At 37.4% G+C, this 26,781-nt stretch overlaps 5 protein-coding genes across 16 annotated transcripts; 3 read left to right on the top strand and 2 right to left on the bottom strand.

Annotated features, from left to right (window-relative positions):
* Positions 1-743: 743 nt before the first annotated feature.
* Positions 744-5,464, top strand: LOC137743329 (uncharacterized). 2 transcript variants are annotated; one of them, XM_068483198.2, is made up of 9 exons: positions 744-909; positions 1,063-1,213; positions 1,586-1,698; positions 2,046-2,124; positions 2,598-2,626; positions 3,027-3,120; positions 3,629-3,718; positions 3,813-3,990; positions 4,976-5,464. In XM_068483198.2, the coding sequence occupies exons 2-9, from the start codon at positions 1,070-1,072 to the stop codon at positions 5,386-5,388; spliced, it is 1,140 nt and encodes a 379-aa protein (XP_068339299.1). In that variant the 5' UTR covers positions 744-909; positions 1,063-1,069; the 3' UTR covers positions 5,389-5,464. The 2 variants fall into 2 exon arrangements, with proteins under 2 accessions (XP_068339299.1, XP_068339300.1); XM_068483199.2 differs by having other exon boundaries at positions 744-941.
* Positions 5,465-5,913: 449 nt separating this feature from the next.
* On the top strand, positions 5,914-9,347 carry LOC137743311 (chloroplastic lipocalin). Its single transcript, XM_068483177.2, has 5 exons — positions 5,914-6,139; positions 6,716-6,839; positions 7,334-7,573; positions 7,915-8,205; positions 8,881-9,347. The coding sequence occupies exons 1-5, from the start codon at positions 6,084-6,086 to the stop codon at positions 9,157-9,159; spliced, it is 990 nt and encodes a 329-aa protein (XP_068339278.2). The 5' UTR covers positions 5,914-6,083; the 3' UTR covers positions 9,160-9,347.
* Positions 9,348-10,107: 760 nt separating this feature from the next.
* On the top strand, positions 10,108-14,336 carry LOC137742804 (protein MOS2). Of its 6 annotated transcripts, none has more exons than XR_011069440.2 (4): positions 10,108-11,495; positions 12,914-13,094; positions 13,188-13,213; positions 13,758-14,336. XR_011069440.2 is itself a non-coding variant. In XM_088679897.1 (2 exons), the coding sequence occupies exon 1, from the start codon at positions 10,154-10,156 to the stop codon at positions 11,486-11,488; it is 1,335 nt and encodes a 444-aa protein (XP_088536023.1). In that variant the 5' UTR covers positions 10,108-10,153; the 3' UTR covers positions 11,489-11,495; positions 12,888-13,372. The 6 variants fall into 6 exon arrangements, 1 of the variants encoding a protein (XP_088536023.1); XR_011069442.2 differs by having other exon boundaries at positions 12,888-13,094; positions 13,188-13,448; XR_011069441.2 differs by lacking the exon at positions 13,758-14,336 and adding an exon at positions 12,431-12,549 and having other exon boundaries at positions 12,908-13,094; positions 13,188-13,372.
* A 466-nt stretch (positions 14,337-14,802) lies between these two features.
* Positions 14,803-16,501, bottom strand: LOC137743272 (protein LHCP TRANSLOCATION DEFECT). Its single transcript, XM_068483140.2, has 2 exons — positions 16,182-16,501; positions 14,803-15,170 (listed from the first exon to the last, which is right to left on the bottom strand). Exons 1-2 carry the CDS (start codon positions 16,440-16,442, stop codon positions 14,913-14,915), a joined length of 519 nt encoding a protein of 172 aa, XP_068339241.2. The 5' UTR covers positions 16,443-16,501; the 3' UTR covers positions 14,803-14,912.
* Positions 16,502-23,157: 6,656 nt separating this feature from the next.
* On the bottom strand, positions 23,158-25,350 carry LOC137742471 (uncharacterized). 6 transcript variants are annotated; one of them, XM_088680477.1, is made up of 3 exons: positions 25,062-25,350; positions 24,654-24,872; positions 23,158-24,536 (listed from the first exon to the last, which is right to left on the bottom strand). In XM_088680477.1, the coding sequence occupies exon 3, from the start codon at positions 24,259-24,261 to the stop codon at positions 23,761-23,763; it is 501 nt and encodes a 166-aa protein (XP_088536603.1). In that variant the 5' UTR covers positions 24,262-24,536; positions 24,654-24,872; positions 25,062-25,350; the 3' UTR covers positions 23,158-23,760. The 6 variants fall into 6 exon arrangements, with proteins under 6 accessions (XP_088536603.1, XP_088536604.1, XP_088536600.1 ...); XM_088680478.1 differs by having other exon boundaries at positions 23,158-24,375; XM_088680474.1 differs by having other exon boundaries at positions 23,158-24,872.
* Positions 25,351-26,781: the final 1,431 nt, after the last annotated feature.

Here is a 26,781-nt window from a genome sequence, read left to right as displayed (position 1 = left end):
ATAAATTTCACAGTAAAAAAATAAGGGACCTTACATGTTATAAGTAATTGGACTTCTTTTTATATTACGTATTAGATTTATGATGAAACCTCAACTTCATTCATTTTAGTTGCGTCTTTTTTACTTGTGATTTTGAAAAAGTACCAGAATAGAGAAAAAATGATGAAAAAATTCATAACATTCACTTGTGATGGTAGAAGAGGAAGTTACCATGCAAGAAAGAAGAAAAATCAGCTCGCCAAAATGGAGAAACCACGTCAAAAAGCAACAATGCTTGGCTACACGAATTATGAAGGAATTTTTCCTCAAAAACTCTTTCTTGACTGATTCACATAACTTTGCGCATATGGTCAGACTTTTTATATTATAATATCATTTTGTAAATTTTATCTATGAAAAAAATGAATTAAAATTAAGATTATTTAGTTAATTAATCATAACAAATAAAGAGATAGTTCGTAATATTTTTATCAATCCAACCATTTGTTTTAATACAGTTTGATGATTAATTGATCTCATATTTTATTGATATTTTACATAATACTTTATAATATGAACGATTTCAATCAAAAGTAATGCCTTGTGCAAAAGGCCAGAGAATGAAGAAGCTCATCTTCGAACCCATGTTTGATGTTGGGCCAAAGAGTTGGACATGGGTCTGAGCCCAATATCCCATAAGAGACATATTTAAGCCCACTAAACAATGGGGTATTTAAGATACATGTCCAATTTAAGAGAAATTTGAATAAAAATCACAAAACAAAAACTCAAAAAGTTTTCAAAAAAATAAAATAACAATAAAAAGGAGAACGAGAAGTTGCCGCTGCAACCATCTTCTCCCGCCGACTCCTCCCCCACCCCTCTCCCTATCTCCTTCACCGTGTACGGCGGCCCGAGCTGCCTTTAAAGGTATTCAGAGAAATTGGGTCTCAATAGATTTGGTAAAATCCTTGTAGAATCACTCTACAAAAATTCAGCTCCCATTGCACACAAACTGTTTGCTTAAATGCCTGTATGATACATATTTTCAATCACAATTTCTCCAACAATGATAATCTGCAGTGACTCAATGGATGCGGAAGCAGAAGCTCTGGAGGAGAAGTTAGTATCTTTGCTTGGTCAGCTTCAAGCAGAGACGGCTATCCTAGAAAGAATGGTGTACAAGAACAAGAACCAGCACAGGCGCGGCTCCTATTTCCAGTACCTTATGAAGGTTTTCGAATTCCCCACCTTTTTATGATCATAATGCTTGTACCCATTTGTTTGGTTCCTCGGAAAATTCATGAAAGAGAAGGAGTTTTTTTTTTTTTTTTTTAACTTGTATCAAGCATGATTTGATTATTTGAATGGTGGGTTTTTGTTGCACAACGTCTTAAAGTCGGTTTTAAATTTTGAAGTTAGCTGTTTTTACAGTTCTAAGCTTCTTACTTTTTTGTTTGATTGCCTTGAAAATTTATGGAAGAACAAGAAAAGTTTCGGTATGCATTAATGGGGGTGAAGTTTTAAAATTTAATCATCTATTATGTGTTTTACTTTACTTTTTTGTATGCGTTTACATAGTTTGCCTCACTTTTGTTTATATCAGGTAAGGAGGGATTTGAGGCTTTTACAATCAACTAAACTGGAGGAACTTTTGGGTTGCTGTTTCCAAAGTATTACTGGGAAGAGACCTAAGCAAAAGTTGCACTTATTAGAAAGGTAAAACATGAATTTCAATTATCATCCGATGTTGCATTTTTTTTTTTTGGAGGGAGGTAGAGCGGAGTAGACGTTTCATCAGCGCATAATTAAACTTTAATTAGAGTTCCAAGAAAGCTTATTATGAAATTCGTAATTATTTTGTTAAAAGGAAGGAAAATGTATAACATATTGTGTTTTTTGGTTTATTAACTTTATCTTTTGTTATGAATCAAGATCATAGGTAAATGAGTTTTCTCTCTCTTCTAAATTGAAAATCTCAGCTCTGTGTTTAACAGGCATAAAGCTTTCATTATCCTGTCTACATAGTTTATATTAAAATCACATGCCAAATCGTTGTGTCACAGCTTGAAGAGAAGGAAATGTGAAAATGGAAAGCATAATTTTATGGAGCGACTTCTTGGAGCTGCACGCCTTTTATCACAGGTGGTTTCTTGCTTTCATCAAATGATTTGTTAATTTTCCCTCCCATAAACATCATAATAGTGGTTAATAATGCTTTATTGTGTATAATTTTTGCAAAATCAATTGACTGCTAGGGTTTGCTATAAGCGGGAAACCTTTCACTTTTATTTGAGGATGTGAGGTATACAACATGTTAACTTAGAAGAGTCCAACCATGAGGTTACATCATTACATTGTTTACTTTTGATTTATGAAGATACCTGAATCATGTTTCAAGATATTTTTACTTGTGAATCATGTTACATGAGTGTCTTATACAATTGAATGCCAGGTGTCAAAAGTGATCTATCTATTCATATGTCTTTCTGTGAGTGGTTGTGCATACTTGGATCCTGTAACCGATTCTATGCTTGTGATGAGGACTATGTTAGATAGTCCAGCATGAAATACGTGCTCTATTCTAACATGTTAACTGTGTTTTGTTTCTGTTGCAGATGGTTGAGCCAATGTTGAAGGCGGCTATGTATCCTTTGCTTACTAGTTACACGTATAGGAATTTTCTTGTAACTTTTATAAGATCAGAAATAATGTGAAAGCTGCTGTCCAATTGGCTATCACATTACCATATGTCTAATGCATCCGAGTCTCACAGTAGTGTCTGAGAACTGCTGTCTTGGTCAAATTATCTTAATAACTAGTTTCCCAAGTAAGCTGTAAGCATTTTTGCATGGTATTAGATTTGCAATGTATCTTTTCACATAGACCAATTTTTTTCTTTGTTATTGCAGCATAATTATTTTAATTTTTTAAACTATTATTTTGCAAACTGATTGCCATTTTGTATCCAGTAGTCTAGCCCTTGGATCACCAAACATAAATTGCACATGCATCTTGTGAATTTGTTGATCTTGACTATTCTACAGTGAGATATCTATGTTGCTTGCTCGATCGTTCTTCATGGGATTTTCTCTGACTGTGTTAGCTCTGCTTGCACGACTTCGAGTTTTGGTTCAACAAGTAAGAAGTAACTCCAAGCCTTTTTCCCATGATTTTTTAATTTGAATTGTACAGATTATTTATTAACCGTCTGTAGTTTATGGCAAATATGCTCATGTTCTTATCGTATAGATGGTTCAAGTTCTGAACCCATTCATAAATTCCCACAAACCTGGAGGCGAAGGAACATGGAACTGAGTTATCCCACAAAACATTATCCGTTTGTTAAACATGTCATATAGCCAAGTGGGTAGTTTGTGGTATCATGATGAAGGGAAAATGTACATGCTGCAGCAGCATTTCGTAGTGATTAAACATGGGATTGAGGTATCCAAAGAAGTAATAATGTTTAGGATATTATGTGGTCTCCCTGAGGAATGTGCCATTTCACTAAGTTTGGACATTTCAAGATTCAAGCTTTTTTCCGACAAAAAAAAAGAAAAAAGAAAAAGGGACATGTCATGCTTTAAGTTCATCTCTTGGAGTTGGACTGATTTGCTGAACTTTTCTTTTCCTCTATTTTCTACAGATTCTACTCGATGTTGTTTCAGTATTCAACATGGTTTCTTCTCTCTCCCAAAAACAGCAATCCGTCAAGATAATTCAAGGAGGACTTGAGGTTTCCCCTTCTTTTATTTGGAAAATTATTCTGTTATCAAATTATTTTTAGATCTATGTTTTTTTACTGTTCTCTTTATGCACGATTGATGCAGGTGTTTAGGGAGTTTTACCCTACAAATGAGGAAATTATCATTCTTGAGTGTGTGTGGAAATCAGATAAGTTTGAATTGATTGAGAGGACACATAAGACTGAGATTGCAACTCATGATGGAGATCTTTGTTTAGGGGAATCATCAGTGCTGTATCAAAGCACCGAGTCTATCCTTGGAGGTGAGGATACTCATGGATATTTTATTTTTTACTCTATTGAACAGTTCTGTTCACCTGGTCCCTTGGACCAGAGAGTTTCTTGGTCAGATGTTGCTGGATTAAATCCAGCAATGGAGAGCAGCATACTGTACGTTATGCCTCCATTTGCTTATCTTTTTCCTCCATTTGCAATGTTAGTTGTTCTAATGTGACATGATTGACTTTGCTGCTTTATGTGCTTGTTGCTGTATGATACTGTCTATGCCACATGGATAAAGACACTCAGTGTCTTGGCTAATTATTTTCTGTCATCGACATGAGCATTTTTATACAGTGAAGGCATTGGGGGCTTCAACTTTCTCTCATTTTCAGGATATACTATTCTTCCTTTTACATACTGATAGGAAGCAAAGATTACCAAGTTTTTTCTATTTCTATCTTTCATGTGTATATGTTGTTTTTGAGTTATTCTTAGGCTTTTACGATGTCTTTAGCCACTGGTAGGTTAGAGGTTCTGCACATTTGAAAGGATGGTTTGTCCACCGTGCTTGTATCTTTAGTTGTATCCTATCAATAAAATTTGTGTTCTCATAAAATATGAAAAATACCTTTTGGACTTCTATGTTTCTGCACAAAAACATAATAAGTTGTGCTTATGCATCTATCTTTGAGCGATACGAATAATTCATATGTTTCCTAACACATCTTCCAGTATGATGTATTTTTAGTCGTACGAGTGACTAATTTTCTCCTAAAGGTTCATTCAGGTTTCGTTTAAGTGTTTGAAAAGTCTACATGAAGTCCTAAAGAACTTGGTTAAACAGAGGTTTACGGTTATCTACTTGGTTTATAACCAAAGATAAAAATTGTGCGTAGCAGCTTTGTCTAAGTTTTGTTTTTTCATCGTGAAAAACTTTGTTCTTTGTTTAAACTTTGGTTTCCTGTAGTTTAATGTAATGGAAATTATAATTTACTTGATTCCTGTTAAATTTTTGGTTTGTGCCAGATGATGAAACTATTCCCGAAACGGCAGATGCAAACCACAGTGCTGAAAAAGTTCCAGTCGAGGTCAAGGAGGATAAGATCGATTTGATGTCAGGCCTGTCCAACGACGGTGATAACAGTCAGCTGGTTGAGCGTTGCGAAGATGGTCCAGACATTGGAGAGAATCCGAGCGAGAAGTTTTCCGAAGAAGGCAGCTTGCTAACAGGCACAAGCTTGTCTTCAAGTTCCGATGCATCAAAACTGAAGTCTGGACCTGTTAAAGTGGCGTTTATACAAGTGAAGCAACCTTTATACTCGACGGCGAATACAACTGAAATCCATTCTAAAGAAAATGACATCAGTAGCAGTACCAAGGAAGACCCATTATTCAGTTTGCTTTCTGGTGAAAATGTAATGAGTAGTAGTCTCTTCTGAGTAATCTCATGGATCATGAGCGACACCAGAACCTATTGTATTACATTTACAATGCAATACGATCATTTTTTTTCTCTTTCTGTCCCAATTAAATTTTCCAACATCACTAAAAAGGGTGGTGTCCTTTTAAGTCGAGTAAAAGGTTATATTATATATGATTACCGCCCTGTTACTGAAATCCGATTTTTTTTTTATTTTTTGTTGTTTTTATGGGCAACAAAAGTGAACAAAAAAATATAAAGGAGTTTGGTCATGTGGAAGTCTTGAATAATTGCAGGGCTTTCTCATCCACACATTTATATGCCCAAAACTCTTTTAACGTCTCCACTTTATTTAACAAATAAAATCCAACCATATCTACTTTGTTTTTGGTCGAAGCCAAGACACAAATGTGAGAAACTTTGAATCCAACGGTCGGTACTTTCTACATTTTACTCCCATATCCACAGTAAATTTAAAATAAATAAAAAAAAGAGTTAGTTCAAAACTTTTATATGGGATTGGTTGAGGTTTATTGGGACAGTTGGGTTTGGATTATTTGGGGCCTAGCTGATTCACTAAAGACAGGTGGTTGAAAAGGATATTGCAGAGATCAAGACGGTGACGTTTTGATGGGATTATAGGACGGAGGAGAGAGATCTTGCAGGTGGAAATTGTGGAAAACTCTGGAGCTTGTGAAAGGAAAAGCATAGAAAATGGTACTTGTGCTCCAATGCTCTCTTCCTCCTCCTCCAAATGTGTCCACCAGCAGGTCCATAATTCTCACTCATTTCCATTTCCCACTCTAATACCTTATATTGTTATGAGGCAATTTTTGCTATATTTGCTAAATTTTTTTTGTTAATGCTATTTATTTTTTCATTTTCTCTGTTTTTTTATTTTTTTTATTTTTTTATTTATCATAATCTTGCTGTAATTGCTCGTAAATGATTTGGTTTCCCAAGTGGAGGATTGCCCTGGTTGTTAGGACCTTCCTCTTCAACCTACTGCGCTCGCCCACCGTTCAAACTCTCCCCCTTCCATTAGATAACTTAGAGTAGAAATATCGCTTGTAGTAAGATAAAAATAATGGTAAATGTGAAGTAGTCTTGTGGGTTTTGATCTTCAACTATAGCCGATAGGTTGATTTAGAGTGCAATTCCCGTATGATCCTGTTTAATTTATGTAATTACACATGCAGAGATGCCTCTGTGTTCTCGGATTCATAAGTGATTACATGAATTATATATGGTTTGGTTTTAAATTTTAACAACATTTTCCAAGTTGATGTTTTTCGTTTCGTCTTTTTTGAGTGCAAGGAGTGACATTTTGTTCTTGTTATTTACAGGAGAGTGCCTGGTAAGATAATGATGAGTTGCTGTTTGGAGCAATGTATCAGCAGCAAGCCTCTGACCAGACAGGTTTTATCTGGGCTTGCTGCAACGTTAGTGTTCATCTCTCAAACGAACCAGGTTAGTAGATTTAAATTTTTCGTAGCGTTATAGGATGCTGGAATTTAATACTAGCACAATATTTGTATTGCTAGTTGCTAAATTTGGCTCATCAGATTACATAAAAGAACATAGGTGTTGGACCAATCATTTCCTTGCTGGACATTGTCTAAGCTACCCCCTTAGATTAACATTTGTTCGAGTTCTTTCCCTTGTCAAGAATGTCACAGCATTTCTGGCTGAGATGTTTGAGCTTGGTGTTCTTGATTTTTTATTTGAAACCTCATAGAACACTGAGTTTTCACTTCCTTTAAGGCTTCACTCTGTACAACCAATTTAAATGAGATTAGGATTTCCAATAGAATTAGCCGGACTTTGAATGTGCTTGAAAGTTTAATGGGGAATTTAGTCCAAAACTAGGTTGCCTTATGGTTATAGTAACGAAAAAGATTTAGGTATTCTTGTGTTATTGCAGGAGGTAGAAGATACATGATGCCTTTTACTGCTTTTGGCAGGCGGTTGCATTAGATGTTTCCCATCAACGAAATATATATGAGTTTGCAAATGTTTCGGAGAAGGCAGTTACTCTTCCCCTCGATAAGGGATCCGATGAAGGAGATGAGAGGCTAATGATGATGAGAGGCATGACAGCAAATAACTTTGACCCTATTAGATATTCTGGAAGATGGTTTGAAGTTGCTTCACTTAAACGCGGATTTGCTGGGCAAGGTCAGGAAGACTGCCACTGCACCCAGGTAAACACAAAGGGTACGTGTAGTTATGAACTGCGACGTTTTGTTTGAATTCTTGCTTCTGGAAATAATGTAGAATTGAGGGGAAAATATATAATCCCCTTTCTTTTGAATTAGACATGAGTGCAGATCCGAACTGTTGAACCTATTCATTAATCATTGTTGAGCTATCTAGTTGTTTACCGATAGCCCTTCCAAGTTTCAAGTGATCGAAATCATCCTGAAAGCGATATCAGCTTTCTTGTGATGATTTGCTTCTCATTGTTTATAGATGACAGGTTCTTTCTGTCACATGTTCACTACCTATTTCCTGACTGCAAAACCATATTAACTTATTATTGCAGGGTGTATATACATTTGACTTGGCGAAACGGGCCATCCAGGTTGATACCTTCTGTGTTCATGGGAGCCCTGATGGATATATTACTGGCATACGGGGAAATGTTCAATGCCTTTCGGACGAAGATTTGGAGAAAAAAGAAACGGATCTAGAAAAGCAGGAGATGATCACAGAGAAGTGTTACCTTCGTTTTCCAACGTTGCCATTTATCCCTAAGCTGCCATATGATGTGATTGACACTGATTATGACAATTATGCTCTTGTTTCGGGAGCGAAAGACAAGGGTTTTATACAGGTACTTACTCATGAACTGACTTTCAAGTTATCCGAATGTTAAATAAAATGACTCGTGTTTACTTGTTTGAACATTATATACTCTTGTCACTTGTTTGACACTTGTTTGTACCTTCCTTTCAATCGAGAGAACCACTTTGGTCTCACCCGAAATGACATTTTAGGTACAAATACTTCGATTTTTTGGACTTAAAGAAAGGGAATCCAGAACAATCCATTGTCGGGTTATTTTTCACGGATCAGTACAGAAAATAGTAAACACTCCATGATCATAATTAAATATAACTTGTAGGGATGATCTTTGAAAGTAAATCATGAAATATGGATGATTAGATCATTGGATCACCGGCGCATTGCTGGGCAGGCCACAACTGTCCCATCTTTCTTAAAAGGAGACACACACACACACACACACACATATATATATATATATATATATGTACAAACAAAAGTGGATTGTTACGATGTAAAGCTGTTCTTTTTTCTGCTCATTGGTTGGCTCTTGTTTGTGCTTTTACACTCCACATATTATATACGCTCACAACTGCACTGTTAAGATGCAGAAGCTTGTTGCGCAAGTTTTACTCGCGTCTTTACCATTCAGGGATGCATCAATCATATCTCCATATTCTGTTTTCATTTACTTGTGAGTCGTTTTGTGGCATTAACATTACAGATTTACTCGAGAACACCTAATCCTGGTCCTGAGTTCATAGAGAAGTACAAATCTTACTTGGCCAACTTCGGATATGACCCGAGCAAAATCAAGGACACACCACAAGACTGTGAGCAAATGACGGACACGCGGTTATCTGCAATGATGTCAATGCCCGGGATGCAACAGGCGTTAACAAATCAATTTCCTGATCTAGAACTGAAGAAACCAGTTCAATTTGATCCCTTTACGAGCGTATTCGACACTTTAAAGAAGCTTGTTCAGCTTTATTTTAAATAGCCCTGAGCTGCTTAGTCTTTGCCCTTCTTGTTTGTATCTGTTCTGTCCTTACAAATCAAACTAGAAGAGAGATTAAGTCGTTGTTCGTACCATTCATGGTTTCTTCTTTGTAATTTTCATACTGGTGCGGAGAGAAATTTAACTGTAAGATGATATTTTATAAATAATTTTGGGAATTGTTATTAGTACTTCAGCAATCTCATTTGGCACTTCAAACTTTCCATAATTAGAAAGAAAAATACATTTGTGAGGAGTGTAGAATGAGATTTTTGGAGTACTAATAACACTTTCTATAATTTTTATGTTAAACTTATTTTATCTAACAAAATCTATCGTTTGACCCAAAAAAAAAAACACTAAATGATAAATTCAGGAAAGTGATTTTCACACATTTTTTACACCATTCTTTATTTATGGCCATCGGATTAACTGTACAACCATTGTTGTAAAATCTTCGCCTATCACCTCCTAGGCCTTACCTACATGTTAGGCGGCTGGCCATAGTCTTGATTAATCCCTAGGTGTTTAAAAATTAAGAAATGACACATATCTGCTTAGGGGCCCACATAAGCATTACTTAGGTCGCGACTCACTTAGACAGAAAATAAATAACTTTCATTTTGTATTATGTTCTAATACTTTATGATATATATATATATATATATATCATTCTATTTTCAATTTATATATTTCAAAGTAATTATGTATTTTTTTAATTGTAAGAAGACACTTATTTATACGATATATAATAAATTTATTTAAATCTGCTCGATAGGCTCAAGCCCGTCCGATTATCGTTTAGAATATCCCATAATTTATTACTTACAATTGTCTGATTTGGCCCAATCGTAATTGGAATGGGTTAAGTTAAGGGACTCGGGTCAAAATAAAGCCCAATAAAAGCCCACACCAAAAACACAGGCAAACATAAACATAGCTAGTAGTAGCTAGCAATCCTAGCAAATTCATTTCTGGAAAAAACCAAAGAGAAACCATGAAACTCTCCTTCTCTCTCCCTCCCAAATCCTCCTCCAAGTCAAACCCTAAACGCAACCCCTCCTCCGCCACCGCCAACTTCGACGACGGCACCGGAAACAACGCAAACGACGCCGCTTCCAAGCACTTCGTCAGCGAATTCGATGCTTCAAAACCCCTATCCGCCGACCCCAAAGCCCGCGTGATCGCCCCGATCCCCAACGAATGGCGGCCCCACAAGAAGATGAAGAACATGGAGCTCCCCATCACCGAGCCCAACGGCCACGAGCTCCAGTTCGAGGTCGAGACGCTCTCGGTCAACGACGATCCCGACGCCAAGATTTCGTACGGTCTCAATCTTCGGGAGAAATCGGAATCCGAGAATCGGGAGAGGTTGGGGAACGATGAGCGGCTGAGATCGAGAGGCGTGGAGGATACGCTGCTGCAGAAGTTTAAAGATGATTTGGAGCGGTTGTCGGATCATAGGGGGTTGGAGGAGTACGAAGAGATGCCGGTGGAGGGTTACGGCGAGGCGTTGCTTACCGGGTACGGGTGGTACCCGGGTAGAGGAATTGGCAAGAATGCGAAGGAAGATGTGAAAATTGTGGAGTATACTCGGAGTACTGATAGGCACGGGTTAGGGTTTCTTGCAAATTCGAAAGAGAATTCAAAAGAGAAGGATAGAAAGAATAAAGAGAAGGAGAAGAGTAAAGATGGGGATGTGGGGAAGGAAGTTAGGATCGTTTCGGGTCGAGACTATGTGGGTTTGAGAGGTAGGATTTTAGAGAAATTGGGCAATGGGAAGCTGGTTTTGAAGCTGTTGAGTAAGAGCAAGGGGCAAGATGAAGAGGTTGTAAAAGTGAATGCGGATGAAGTTGCGGAATTGGGTTCGAAAGAAGAAGAGAAGTGCTTTAGGAGATTGAATGATACAAAAAGGAAAGTGGGTAGTGATAGTAAGCCGAGACGAGAGGAGCCGAGGGGTTATTCAACGTGGCTTGCGAGGAACATTCGGGTCAGGGTTATTAGCAAGGACTTGAAAGGTGGGAAATTGTATTTGAGAAAAGGAGAGGTGATGGGTGTTGTTGGACCCTACACCTGTGATATATCTATGGATGGGAGTAGGGAGCTTGTGCAGGGGGTGTCCCAGGATTTTCTTGAGACTGCCCTGCCAAGGCGTGGTGGACCAGTTCTTGTGTTATCTGGGAAGCATAAGGGGGTCTATGGTAGTCTTGTGGAGAAGGATTCCGACAGAGAGACTGGTGTTGTCAAGGATTCCGATACCCATGCCTTGCTCAATGTGGGTCTTGAGCAGATTGCTGAGTTTACTGGTGATCCCAACGACCTTGGATATTGATTCATAGGTACTTCGAGTCATAATTTCATTCCCCTTATACTGTGTTTGTAAGCCGAAATTCCTATTAACTAAATTTGATATCTTTGTTTCCCATGCTATACTGCTTGTATTTATATGAACTTGGGAGTTTATCATTATTTCCGTGTTTGAACTTTCCAGTGTTCTGAATTTTATTATTTCATTCAGATGAATATTTCTTTAGTGTAATAAGCGTTGCCTGTTAAATCTTATTTATGGGTATTCCACTACCATGCACTTCTGTTAGAGTTCGTTTAATTTTATCATCTTGCACCTATACCATCAGTCTTCATTGTACAATATCAAACTCTGTGTGAGTTGTATGATGAGCCTTTGTGTATCCATTACAATGGTGCTATTGGTAGTCTGGTACTCTGTGGGTTAAGAAGTCTAATTCTTGTGTTGTATGATGGTCAAAATTTTGAATAGCAGAACCAAAACCTATTGCCTTACCAGTTGGTTGTGATTTTGCTGGAAATAGAAATTGATTATTTTGATCTTAAAATGTCATTTTTCAACAAGTATTTTACAGTGATTTAAGACCATAGATTATCAGTTCGTTATCTAAATTTTTTTGACCGGATCTTTTAGTACTGAGGGTCTGAGAGACTGAGGCCTGACTCTCTAAGTCCATTTGATCCATGACCCATCTTGCCCTGATCTTCACTATCTTTTAACCTTACCAGTTTCTTAGGCTTCAAAAGGCCTGATGCAGCAGGTTGTCTGTTTCTGTTGGCATTTGTGATTTTAGTAGTACACATTTCTTCTTAATCAGTTTATATTGTCATGGCGACACATAAAATATGGTAACTTTCAGTTCTGATACACAACCTAGTTAGATGAACAGAAGATACTTTTTTTAGAGTATGGATAACGTAATTTGAATCATTGGTGGTCACTAACCGTAGACCCTTTCACTGTTAGATATTTTGGAATGTGGTTTCAACACTGAAGTTGCTTCACTTAACTGTGGATGTTCAGCACAAGGTCACGAACAACAGTCACTGCACCTAGGACAATTGCAAAGGGCGGGGCACTTTTTTGTGAGTTGTGACTTCAGATATTGAAATCATGTTTGAAAATAATTGATATATAGAGAGGAATTGTGTTTAACGGACTGTTGGGTCTAAAGTTTAATGGACTGAGTTCCTACCCCCACAGACGGAGAGTTAGACTCTATGTATTGCTGGACTTAAATGTAAATTCGAAATGTTTAGCATGCTTATCCCTCATTCCTGCTTGTCTGTTAGATATAATCCTTCCAAGTTGCAAGTGGTCCAAATCCTTCTGCAAGCAATATTTGTCTTGTTATGCTTTTCACTTATCATTGCTTATAAAAAAACAGGTTCTTTCGTTCAGAATCTTAAATTTCTGATTGCAGTGGTATTTCAACTTATGAAGTTGCAGGTGCATAAACGTTTGTTATGGACACATCATCCATCCAGGTTGATACCTTCTGTGTACAAGAGGCCGTACATGAGGCCCTGTAATGGATATGTTGGTGGCATACGGGCAAGGTTGAATCCCTTTTAGAGGAAGATTTAGAAAAAAATGAGACGGAGCTATCAAAGCAGGAGATGATCAAAGAGTAATGTTACCTTCGTTGTCCTAGATTGCCATTTATCACCCAGACGCTATATGATGTGATTGCAACTGATTATGACAATTTTTCCTTTTTCAGAAGCAAAAGATAGAAGTTCCGCACAGGTACTTATGGAAATGGCTTTTAGTTTATATGCAAAACTATGTAAAGTATTCATGTTTATTTGTGAGAAGGAGAATATGCTAGTCACTTCTATTTGGACCTATGCTTTCAATTACAAAGACTGGTCTCGCCCGATGTTTTACGTGGGACTTTTGGGTGAAGATTTTGATTGATGATGAGCCAACTACTTCAACCAATTCCACATGCATAAGTGAAGTCTGTTTACGAATCTCAGGAGTAAGTGTTTTGAGGATTGCCAGATGTAGGTTGAGTTAGATTATGGTGCGTCTTTAACTACGACATTGATAGGCTTTCTAGAGCTTTACACTCAGCTTCCATAAACATGCTCACATTAAACACACAGCTGGATTTCTTTTGGTGTACATACTGTGTTGTTTTACTACTTCACCATTGTCACACTATAGACTTGTTTATGCTCTGATTCTCTAAATGCTACGAGATGCTTTGACGGTTGACAATTACTTGTCTCTCCAGTTTGGGTATAACTGCAATTACTAAATCGTTTCTTTGCTATTAATCTGTCAGATTTACTCAAGAACGTGCAGTCGTGGTAATGAATTCATAGGGAAGTTGTAGATCGGAATGCAACAGGCTTTATACAAATGATTTTCTTGATCTGGAATTGAAAGCTTGGTGGTTTATTTGACACGGTTTAGGGGATAGTTCAGAAAGAAGTTAGTTTGTGTGGTTAACCCCACCTTCTGTTCATTGTTGGAGCATCGCATACACGACCACGATGCCGCCGATGCAGGCTTAGTGTGGTAAACCCCTTCCCTTCCGCTTATAACTCGTTCGGGGCTGCTTCTAATTTCACACCAAGTAAGCCTAAAAAGAAGCATAAAACTTGTTGCAAGATGTCATTTTCCGCAATAACTTTACGTTGTAAGGCTTGAGCTTGCTTTCTTTTAATTTAGAGGAATGGTAAGCGGTTCGCTCAAAAGTGAGACTCTCTATGAGGTCGCCAGTAAAATGCCTATAATAGCCTATCAGATCAGGCTCTGTAATAATATCGTTGTTGAGCTCCTTTGAGTATTTTTTTTGTTTTTTATTTTAACAAACGATAATATATACATCAAGAGGAAGGAGGTGTGCTTAGCCTTACAATTGATTAGCAATAATGTGGTTCAAATTCGTTTTTTGCGAGAATCGAACCTAAGACCTCATACTTCTAAGTGAAGAGGAATACCACTATACCATAGTACTAAGTGGTTCATTTGAGTTAATAACTCCATCCATGTCATCTGATTATCCTCCTCGTGTCAAAATTACTAAATCCATAGTCACAAAGCCTCTTTTTTATTACATCGATATAATTTACACTAAGGAGTGGATGATAAAGTGGTCGTAACTCATTATTCTCAAGATTCGAATCTAAAACCTCACTTTCAAGTGAAGTTGAATAGTATTAGACCGTAGTAGGAAGTCAAAAATTCAATTTTACTAGTATGCTAATCTTTTAGTTTAATTAATAACCCCGTATAAAAAAAATCCCTTGGTTGTTCAAAGTAGACAGATACCTTGGAGCCTCAAGATCCGCAATGACCAAAAACAAATCAATCAAAGCAAGGGATAAATTGACAAAGCCTCTAGCCATTGATGCAGTAAATCACCAACTGAAAATATTACACATTGTGAAACTCAAACCAAAGAAGGAAAAAGGAGCTAATGATATTATCCAAATCATGCTTTTTGAACCGAAAAACCAAGAATAAGGTCTTTGATTTCGTCACTCGCAGCCCTGTCAAGGGCCGTTCGCCCGTCCGCGTCCTTGACAGAGTAACTCGCCCCGGCTCTCAAAAGTTCTTCGATTTTCGGCTGGTCACCTTCGGAGGCAGCCATCAACAACAAAACGTCTACTGGGTGGATGTTTTGGCTTAAAAGAGCGTTCATCTTATCATATGTACCTTCCACAGCAAGCATGCCCATGTAGTTGAAATACTGTCATCGAAAGGCATAACCATGAGTTCTCCATCGCGGTCGTATTTGAAAAGTTTCGCTGTATGCAACAAAACTCATGTTTCGGTTGCACAAGTAATGTATAAACAATAAAACGGACCCTCTCTAACCAAAATGCTATTGAGTTCATAAGATCAACTCAAAGTTTTAAGAGGCCTGAGCAAGTTTTTGTTTCCGGTATATGCCGGCAAAAGAGCGTTGCTGCCCTGAGAATTGCTTGCGCTTATTCAATTTCTCATTGGGTGGACAACCAGAATTCAAAACTCAGCAAGAAATATAATTTGATCAGCATTTGCCAATGAGCACAAATATTAGTCTAACATTCATCCTTCCCTCTTGAATATTGGAACTAACGCGGACCAATAAATTCAATGCTTTGCCTAAAATTCACTCAACAAAACCGTTCTTACTTACTAAGACGTGCATATGGTCCAATATCCTAGTGGACATAGTATTGGATATCTATCTATGCATTTTGGTTCAAAACTCCCCTCTCCTAAATTAATGTAACTTTTCGAACCCTCCACCCTCCCGTTAATAATAGTAAAATGTAAAAAAAAAACCAAATAAAACAAAACTTACTAAGATATGTGCTTTAGATGAATAAATTTCTCAATTTCATTTCTTCCTTTAACCCTCATTGCTCTAGCTCTCTCCTCTATACTCTTTACACCATAAGATAATGTATCCAAGAATATTAGAAATAAAACCTTGTTTCAATCTTAAATTAGGCTTGCAAGTCGTTGATTGTCCCGGTAGATAGAGTCTCTTAAACATACTGTGTCTCGGGTTCAAACCCTGCCCTTCTACTCTTAGCCTAGTTTAGAGTGCTACTACCGATATAAAAGCTTTCCACCTCATACATTAAATATCCAAACTATGTTTATGTGATTAATTAACTAGTCATGAAACATCATCATATCTGTTCAACAGAAAATTTAGATTTTTCTAGAGAGAGAGAGAGAGAGAGAGAGAGAGAGAGAGTAAAAGAACCTGTTCAACGTCATCTTTATCATAATCGTCACGGGATTGGCTTCCATAAATGCCAGCATCTTCAGCACCCACACCATTTTTACCAAATTTGAACCAGCACTTGGCTCTCGACCCGTTGGAGGCTCCGATACCAACCGGTCGGACCCACCCGAGCCTATTCCGGGTGCCCAGAAACCGGGTACTGAATTCGATTGGAGGATTGAAGGACTTGTCGGTGAAGCATAAGTGGGTAGCAGCGCTAGTAAATGGAATTGAAGCCATTTCTGTGTTTCTCTGGATGTTCTCAGTTGGGTTACTTCACTCCCTTCTATCCACTCATGTCTTAAAGTGGTGAATTATACATGCGCCTTCACCTTTCATGGTTAACGTGAAAAAACGATCGTGTCCGTTCGTTTGCATTACTAATAGCCAATCTGTCCAAAATTTGTTGACTTTTGAGGCCCTAACCAAATTACAATACAAGGGAAAGACACTTGGAGTAAAACTTTGAAGAGCAATTCCACTCATTTTAGGAGAGTAAAAGCAAGGGAAAGACACTTGGATTGCCCTTACTATTTACTCTGTAGTTGAATTTGTGCAACTTCACCCATTTGGGATGGGAATGGTGAGAGCAAGAGTGTCACAGCCCGGCCCGGGGTCCACCACATCCCAGGTTCGCTCCACCACCATAGCACGATATTGTCCGCTTTGGCCCCGACTATGCCCTCACGGTTTTGTTTCTGAGAACTCACACGAGAACTTCCCAGTGGGTCACCCATCATGGGAGTGCTCTCGCGCGCTACTTGCTTAACTTTAGAGTTCCCATGGAACCCGAACCCAGTGAGCTCCTAAAAGGTCTCATGCTAGGTAGGGATGGGAATATACATATAAGGATCACTTCCCTAGGCGATGTGGGATCTTACAAAGAGTGATCACTATTCACAATTTTTTTTTAAAAATAAATGTGAACTTTCTAAGCTTTCTTTTTAAAATAAAACGATTGTCTAATTCCAATAAAAACATAACATTACAACAAGCATTATTAGTTAAACCTACCCTTAGAGTGTACGGAACTTCCTCTTCATTGGCGAAAAACCTTTGTCTCATGATGCGATTTTTTTCATTTCTCAAAAAACATTTTGAATTAAGAGACGTATCTTCATGGCGTCGAGACATGATGTCCTGACCCTTGTTTTCGTGCCTTTCTTGCCTATTTAACTCCCTTTCTCGCCTTTACTTGATCTCTAGCCTTCTCAAATTGACCATTTTGCCTTCTCACTCATTGTTTGTGGCAACAAAGGAATTTGGATAGTTGAAAACAAATATGAGAGATTTTAGTAACAATAAATATTGAGTTGTGGTGTGGGGAAGGAAGAAGATGGTTGGGTATTTATAGAATTTTTTTCAATAATTTTTTGAATTTTTTACTGTTGAATAAATCTTGGCTTTTGATTTCCAAAAATTTTGAAATCAAATTTGCCAAATTGTGCCACGTGGCACAATATGAGATTTTTCAAATTTTTTTTACCTTTGAAAATCCATCCAAATCAACGGACCGTTGGAAATCCATCAGTCTAGATCGACAAATCATTGGAAATCTAACGGCTGAAACATGCAGAAAAACGAGTCGTTTGGCTTTGGGTTGCGCACATGGAGGGAGCCCATTTTGTCATGTAACGACCCATCCCCAATTGTTACGATTTTTATAATTTTAAAACGTGACTTTACAATTGCCCTACAAGGAAAAAACGTTGACTTTTGTTGACCACATTGTCGTGTCATGTAAGATTTATTCCCTTAGCGTAGCCTCGTAGTACTTGTCGTTATGAATGAGTGGGTGTAACATGAAGTGAATTTGGAATTAAAACGAAGATTTTATGGGACTCTGAACGATAAGGGTACTTTGGTAATTTTACAATTGAAGATATTTTCCTATCATGAACCACTGGGGAGCTGACACGTGGCAGTTTCTTCCCCAATCTTCTGGAATCCTCTCCCTCTCCTTTCTCTCTCGGATCTTTCTTCCCTTCTCGAGTTTTCTCTTTTCCCTCATCTCTGCAACATCCATCTCTAAGCACGTCACCACTCACCGCACCCAACTCTAGCAACCCGCCACCCTCGAGACCTTTTCGTCGCTTACTCCAAGTAGCAAAAGGCTACCTCTCTCTCTCTCTTCCCTTGTCTCTCTCTCTCTCTGCACTCTCTTCTCCTCCATCGAGACACCACCACACACCATCACTATTCACCATCATCTCTGACGAGCATCACATACCAACCACCCTCCTCCGGCCCTCTCATACACCCTTGAAACTGGAACAGAAATCCAAGAACCACCGAGCTATAATGCAGAGAAGTAACTCCAGCGAGGTTCCTCAACTTTCCAACGTAGGGTAAGCATTAGGAAACTTATATCTCTTCATTTTACATCGTGTGGCATCAAATTTTGGTGTGATGGGTGAGGTTAGAAGACAAAATAACTCGGGGAATACTTGCCAGATTTTGGCAAAGGATACCGTGACTTGTAGACCATTTTCCAGCCACAGTCGAAGAAACCAAAGGTATTTTTAGATTCCTTGCTTCACGAGCTTCATTTTGGTATATTATATTGTGATTTTTTTAGTTAATATTCGAGTTCCACCAGAGCTCGAGAAACTTCCAGCCGAAATCTAACCTTCTTCTTCGTTGGGTCTAGTGACCCTCGAAGTCAATCAGGTCAACCCAACACGCAATCCTAACTCAGCCCAAAACCCAATCTGAAACCGGCCCAGTCCTGTGGGCCTTGTGACCTGTTAACCCAGCCCCAAATCTCTTAACCCATTAACTTTGGCCCGATCTGCTAACCCATAACCCAACCCCAAAAACCATTAACCTAGTAATCTGAGCCCAGCCCAAACCCATTAACATGTAACCGGCCCAAAGACTTGGCCCAATAACCTTAACCCCGGCCCAACCCAACAACCTAAGCCAGACTCAACCGTTGACTTTCCGATAGTGTTGACCATTGACTGGTCAACGTTGACTTTTTGGGTTTCTCCTAGGACCCTTCCTAGACTAATTTCAACGTCCTGATTCCAAATCCGCTATCCGTTTTTCCAAATTCTAACGTCTTGGTAGAGTTTTACTAAATGACCTCTATATGTGCTTAGGTGCATCGTGAGAAATGACTCCATCCTCGCTAGCTCGAACGACTTTCGGACAGTAAAATATATGTGAGTGGACCCCTTCCTTAACTTGCATGTTTTTATAAAATATTAGGCTTGCATGCATTTCATATTTTATGCATCGAATACGTTTCATATTATGTTTTCCGGATTTCCATATTTATGGTTTACGAGATATTTATGATTTATCGAATTTACGTTTTATTAAAGGTTACGAATATTTGAATTCTCGTATATGAAATACTATGGCTTTCAAATATGATTTATATTATGGATTTATGAATATGGATTTATGAGATGAGATTTTGAGATATGATTTCACTACTTATCTAGCGGGTTATCATACAACATATCCACACAACGTGAGTATGTAGATGTCTATGGCCATAAGACACAGTTGAGGATCTTTATGGATATATTCCTTCTTCGGCATAACCCGGAGTCGTACAGCTTCACCTTCAAGTAATAGGGCCTACCATGTTTCTTCACTAGCGTAACCCAATGTCTTACAGTTTCACCTTCGGGTGATGGACAGGTACTGCCTTCGGGCGAATGAAGAGTTGATGATATGGATGATATACCCCCAGCTTCACTAGCCCGGGGCTAGTGTCGGAGTGTGTGATGTTGTGTATTCCTTCTCCGGCGTTACCCAGAGTCGTACAGCTTCACCTTCGGGTGATGGGGCCTACCATGTTTCTTCATTGGCGTCGTACAACTTCACCTTCCGGTGATGGACAGGTACAGCCTTCGGCCGAATATGATACCCCTAGAGAAAGTACAATATTAAGGAGATTTACGGATTTGCCTTTGGGCGACGATAGCATCATCATTGAGCATGGTTTTACATTATACATGTTTTATGAATGTTTTCATTGCATGCTAGAGTTTTCAGAAAAACTTACTATGTAGTATTATATATGTTTTTAAAACAGGGGGTTAGTATGTTCAGAAATAAAAATGGTTTTCCTATTATTACTATTATTATAAACTTTGGTCCACTCACCTTTTCTGTTTTGTGCCCCCTCAGGAGTTAGAATCGAGGCACATAATTCCCGCGTCAAGGCACTTCTGTTCAGGCATCTTTGAGTCTCCTTTGTGTAGGACACATTCCTCGGTTCGTACCCTTCTATAATAATTCCTTCACCTTATTCTTGATTAGTTGTTTGCTTTGAGCATAATTATGCATTGGTGTATCTCTTCCTAATTACATATTTTATTTATATGCACGTTTAAAATGGCTTCGTCACCCTCAAGTGTCCGTCAGCACATGTCTACCCTTATATTTAGGGATATCGGGATTGGGACGTGTCATGTCACCACACTAATGTTGCCACTGCCAGCGCGCTCAAGGCCTAAAAATTCTTGGGCGGACAGTCCAACGGGCTTCTTGGAGCCTACAAGTTGCCTACCAAATTTTGGGCCCGTGGACCAACATTTTTTGGGGCAAAACCAATTTAACCCAATTGCCCTAGTGTTTGGAGCACCAGTAGACATGCTCTAACAATTCAAGTCATTTGTGTGGATAATTGAATCGGTCAAGAGAATTTATGGTGTGGTATGATTGCTTTATGAAGTAGGCAATAGTTTAAATTATTAACAGTTAAACACTCGAAAATTATTATTAACACTTTAAAATTTTAATTGTGCATTTTTAATAAGAGTATTTTTCTTCGAATTGTAGTGCCAATACCAATTCCCCAATACCTTGAGGAGTAATGTGAAAAAGCGAAGGGTTGTGTCTCAAGCAATAATGTTGTATCTTGTAGTTAGCTTTTGTTTTATGACTTACAATGGTATAAGGGATTGTAAGGGATAGGGATAAAAAGGAGGGTCAGGGACTTAAGGGTAGACTTAACTTGTAAGGATAATCTACACTAAAGACTTGAAAATAGTTCAGATTATTAAAATAAAATACAAAGCCAGTCATGCAGAGTATTCATTGGATTAAATAGCTTTTCACACGCTTTTTTTTTTTTTTTTTTTTTTTTTTTTTTACCATCAAATTAAATAAATCAAGTAGAAACAATACGGAAACAACGATCATAATTGAACATGAGAGTGTCTTCATTTCCCGTCCATCAAATAAGGTTATTTGACGAGTTCCTCAACCACTCCACATTCGAAGGGATTCCTAACATGAATTGCAGTATGTAATTAATTCGATTATGGAATTGTGAATAATCATCGGTTCGGTCGGTACATAATAATCTATACCTTTTTCTTCTATGTGAAGAATGGATAATGTATGACGAAGTCTCAACAAGAATTCAATCAATTTAACCCCATTGTTTATATATATATATATATATATATATTTTTTTTAAATTATAACTAACATAACATGAATAAATAAACACAAATAAACAAATTATTTTGAATCTCTATCTTCAAGAAATGTGATAGGATAAATTCAACAATTTCACACTTCTTAGAGTACCAAGAACTCATAAGAAATCATTAAAAAGATTTAATTGATTGATTTTTTATTTTATTTTATCAACTTCAATCTATTTGGCTTAGTGTACCTTATCATTCTTATTAATATTTTATGTGATTTAAACCCCCCCCCCCCCCCCCCCGGCGCCCAAAACCACCTCTGGTTTTTTTTTTTTTTTTTTTTTTTTTTTTTGAGTCTAATTTAGAGAAAAAATAGATAGAGAATAGTAAAGAACAATTAATTTTGAACAATAGATGTCTTTCACATCCAACCGAAAAACCTATTATAACTTTCTAATGACAGTTCCCAAAAAAGCGCACCTCTATTACAAAAAAATGTATTTGTAAAAATATTTGGAAATGGAAGGGATATAGGGCAGCATTGAAAGCTTTTTCGTTAGCGAAATCTCTTTCTGCCGGGAGTTCTAAAAGTTTTTTTTTTTTTTTTTTTGTGTAACAAACAAATAATCTGAATCATTCTAATAACTAATAAAGTGATATAATTTTGTTTATAGTTTATTTATAAGATTTACAAGCTATAAAAAGATGAATCGTTCTAATAACCATCTCTTTTTCAGTATCATTTTTTTGCTGTAGATAGGGAAATAGTATGGAGAGAAAAGATGAATAAAAAAGGGCGAAGCAACGATGGTAGAAGAAATGTGAAAATAATTCGTGTGAAAAAGACTGAAAACGAAGAAAAAGAAAGAAACAGAAACAGAAATTGTCGCAGCCAATTCATAGTGACCCATACCCCTCTGCTCATGACAGATTCTTAACTCTTCTGCAGAAAAATGGCTGAAAGTCTTGCCTCCCAACCTTTCTCTTCAATTTCAAAACTTCAATTTCTCCACCTGCCTCCCTTAATTATATGTTCTCTACATACCAATAACCAAACCATATTCTGATACTAATTTATTTTCATTTATTCTGACCAATCAGATTTAAGAAGAAATGGAGAGAATGAATCCCCTTTCTCAAATTAGGAGAAAGGGAAAATTCACATGGTGTGTGTTGAGAAATTCTATCACACCTTTCCCATGACCTCTTCAAATGTGATGTAAATCGAAAAAGAAAAACCAGGACTGCACCGCCATCCCCCACATCTACGAAGCACTCAAGTTGCTTCACCAAAACTAACACCATCCTTTTATTTTCCCTTGCCATTCAAGACATGAAAAGGAATTAACAACTTACTTTTTTCAATCGGCAACTATTGTCGGTGAGATTTGAACTCAGAGCCTCCTGCAAGGCGGAGACTGCATGCTGCTAGACCGGTCAAGGGGGAATTTCACAACTTGCTTAAGGAGAAAATAGAGTAACCAACATCGTCCACAGGATCATCCGGTCATAATAAATCCATGACATAATCCAAATGGTTAGAAAAGAGAGGGCACAAATAAATGAATCTAAGTTTTTATCTGCAAGCACATGAATGAGGTGATTATATCACCAACCAACCAACAAACGCTGTTCACTTTAGATAAAGAACATAAGGTAAAGAATCCTTGTTAAATACCAAAGGCAAAACACCAGATGTCCCAAAAGCAAAGCAATTTCCTCACCAGTACAGAATCCAAAACCACCTCTCGTCATCTGCAAGCCACCCCTTCAACTCCAACAGAACCGAACATGTATAAATCCGGCACTGTTGCCACCAGAGACGCTGCAAAGATGGCGGCATGTGCTCCTGCGGAAATAGGCACCAGAGGCACCGTTGGATCCCTCATAATGAGAGAAATCGAGCACTTCAGCCAACTCGAACTAAGCAACCGATGTAGCTCGCAAAAGGCTCATCCCCAACTCAAAGACATGTCTTCCTCTACTAGTCATTTGGGCCCGACTTTTGAATCAGTTATAAAAACACAAAAGAAGAAAAAGAGATGCAACGGGCTCCTACCAAGCATATGTTCTATGGTGGAAGTCTCGGAGAACAATCGACCAACTGGTATTTCTGCATACAGTTACAGGAATCTAAGATCCGATGGGAAGAAATTGCCAGGTTAGACAATGCTCTCAGATAGCTTTGAGAAACCCAGCTTCTTCAGTCGGTTTGTTATAGGGCCAGCCCATGCTCTATCCGAGCTCCCACATTTTATGTCCACAACTTCAACAATGTTAGTTCCTTTTTTACTAGTTTTCTGCCTACTAGGAGTTTTATCCAGACCAGGATGATCAGAGCTCAGCATCGGGATTTGACTAGTATTTTTAGTATGAGTTTTTGTTTTCTGGGAAACTTCAGGGTGTCTGGCATTAATGTCATTGCTGCTTCCACTGCTGCTAGCTTCATCACATGACTTTCTTGGTTGTAGCCTTTTTGGAGTAGTAGCACCACAGAGAACAGAAACAGAAGCTGTTTGATGTTTATTTCTGGAAGATGCAGGCGTCAGAGATGCGACTTTGCTGGACTGTAATTCTCTTGTCATTAGGGAACTGACTGTCCCAGTGGTCCCGATTCTAATGGATCCTCCACCACCCTTTATAGCTTCCAGCGTCTGAACCATGTTTCTTCTCGCCTTAATCAAAGGTTTGAGCAGACACCTTGTGACAGGGAATTTCTCAGCGAACAGATTCTTGTAGAGGGAGATGTTACAACCAACTCAGTTCAAGAGCCGTTCCTGCAACAGCATCAGCCAATGCAGTTCTGGATATGAATTGTGTATTTGAACATTAATGTAGCTCTAAATCAGACTGTAAGTAGAGTTTCTCACAAATTTACGGTCAACTTTTAATAGTCGAAATATGCGATATTTTAGAAACTCATTCAACTGCAAAATGACTGTACATAAACCTCAATTTCAGTAGCATAAGTGGATAAGGCAGGGTACATAAACCTCATTTTCAGTAGCATGAGTGGATAAGGCAGGGTATTGAGTGGTATGAGTGAGATCACTACCTATGCATTTTCGAGTAATTCCAACCCGAAAAGTAGTTAAAATCTCGCCGTTAGTTCATCTCATACAGAAGGAAATCCACCAAGTTTTCGCAAAATCTGAAGATCTTCGAAATTGCAATTTTTTAAGTCACAAAACCCACATTACAGATTATGCAGTAAATCTCACTTCCCCCATTTTCATTTATTTGCTCCAATTGCAATCAAGAAATCCAACACATCCTAAAAGATCAATTAAGTCCTTAATTAGCATCAACAACGTGATATTAAGATCCATCAAAACCCCCCATTAATTCAATTTAATCCAAAGATTAAGCATAAACAGTCAAATCTCACAAACTAATCCAAAAGGCATTGAGTAATGACAAACATTAAGATCCACAATCAAGTACCCAAAGTGAAAACAATTACCAGGTAATCAGATGATAAGAAATTAATAGCACTTGCCCAGAATTAAGCGAATGGAAATCGAGCTGACAGTGAATCCGGACCCAGCGAAGAATCAATCAATTGAGATTATTGATTATACCCATGTGAAAGAACCTTCTGAAAGCGAGAAATCAAAGAGTTTTATGAAGTTATGTTGAACACATGGATCATGACTCAACCTTTAAGAAAGGTACCGAATCTCACTTCAACGTATTTTTCTCTTCTTATTTGAACGAGCCAGACAGTCAACGCAAATCCAAACCAAATAATTGGTATGAATACGGCCTTTTTCTTAATTTTTAATTCTTTGTTGAAAAGTTATGTTTACTCTCTTTTTTCTTGGGTTTTCTTTTTATCGTAAATCATTTATGAATTTACCACAAACTATTTTTCTAAAAAAAAAAAAAAAAAAAAAACAAAAACTCATAAAATTAAAACAAAAACTAATAGGTTGCCATCATTGACACTCATCGAACCCATTATGCACTTTATATTTTCATATTTTACGATAAATGCACAATAAAATTTTAAAATACTAATGACAGTGGTACCACTCAACTGAAAAAGGGAAGACTTCATTATCTTAATTTGAGTGATTACTCAAAAACTTTTTTTACGAGCTAGACCATCTCTAAATGATATGTCAAATCTTAAGTGGAATGTTACGTAATCAAATTTGAAAGTAAAATAAAACTCTAACAGATATGTCAATCCTACATGGATTGACATATAAGCCTTTTGCGGTCAAATTTGACATATTAAAGTTCCAGCAGATACGTCAATTCTTTAATTATTTTATTGTGTAGATCCTATTAATGCACCAATTATAAATCTTGAAAAAAAAATTTAGATTAAAAAGGGGTCATACAAATTTCATTTATAACAAAAAAACATGTGGATTGGAGAAAGATAAAATTTGACATTGCTACATCAACCACCAAATTGGAGATGCTCTTATAATTTTTTTTATTTTTTTTCATTATTAGTTCTATGAGTAGTTTTAAATTTTTGAAAAAAAAAAATGTTTTCTAGGGTTAATTCACGTGGTGTGATATGAGTTAGTTCGGATAATCTATTCATGTGCCACACTTCACACTAATAGAAAGTTTGATAAAGTTTTGACGGAAGCAACAAATTGATGTGCGTCGATCAAACTTAGGGGCTATATCATCGATTTTAAAAGTAAGAGACCATAAAAATAGGTGTTTGGTTAATTTCTGAGACCAGTTGCGATAAAACAATTTTTTCCTTACTAAAGTTTGGAACAAGTGGTTACACTTAGATGAAATTTAGAGCGGTCCAAACAATACACCCGTTAGGTGATCAAACATATTGGCCCGGATTAAGAAGTTACAAAGTTTTTACAAAAAATCACATTGTTTTGTACTGTTAACAAAACCAAGGAAAACAAACAGTATAAGTGGGTCAGTTTAGCAGCAAAGAAATGGAGATTCATCCGCTAATTATCCTATAAAAAATGGGTCATACAAATTTCATTTATAACAAAAAAACATGTGGATTGGAGAAAGATAAAATTTGACATTGCTACATCAGCCACCAAATTGGAGATGCTCTTATAATTTTTTTATTTTTTTTCATTATTAGTTCTATGAGTAGTTTTAAATTTTTGAAAAAAAATTGTTTTCTAGGGTAAATTCACGTGGTGTGATATGAGTTAGTTCCGATAATCTATTCATGTGCC

This window comes from Pyrus communis, chromosome 11 (assembly GCF_041283825.1).
Source record: "Pyrus communis isolate YQ-2024b chromosome 11, ASM4128382v1, whole genome shotgun sequence".
NCBI lineage: Eukaryota > Viridiplantae > Streptophyta > Magnoliopsida > Rosales > Rosaceae > Pyrus > Pyrus communis.
The sequence above is the reverse complement of the archived record's forward strand: the minus strand, read 5'-3'. Positions and strand labels throughout refer to the sequence as shown.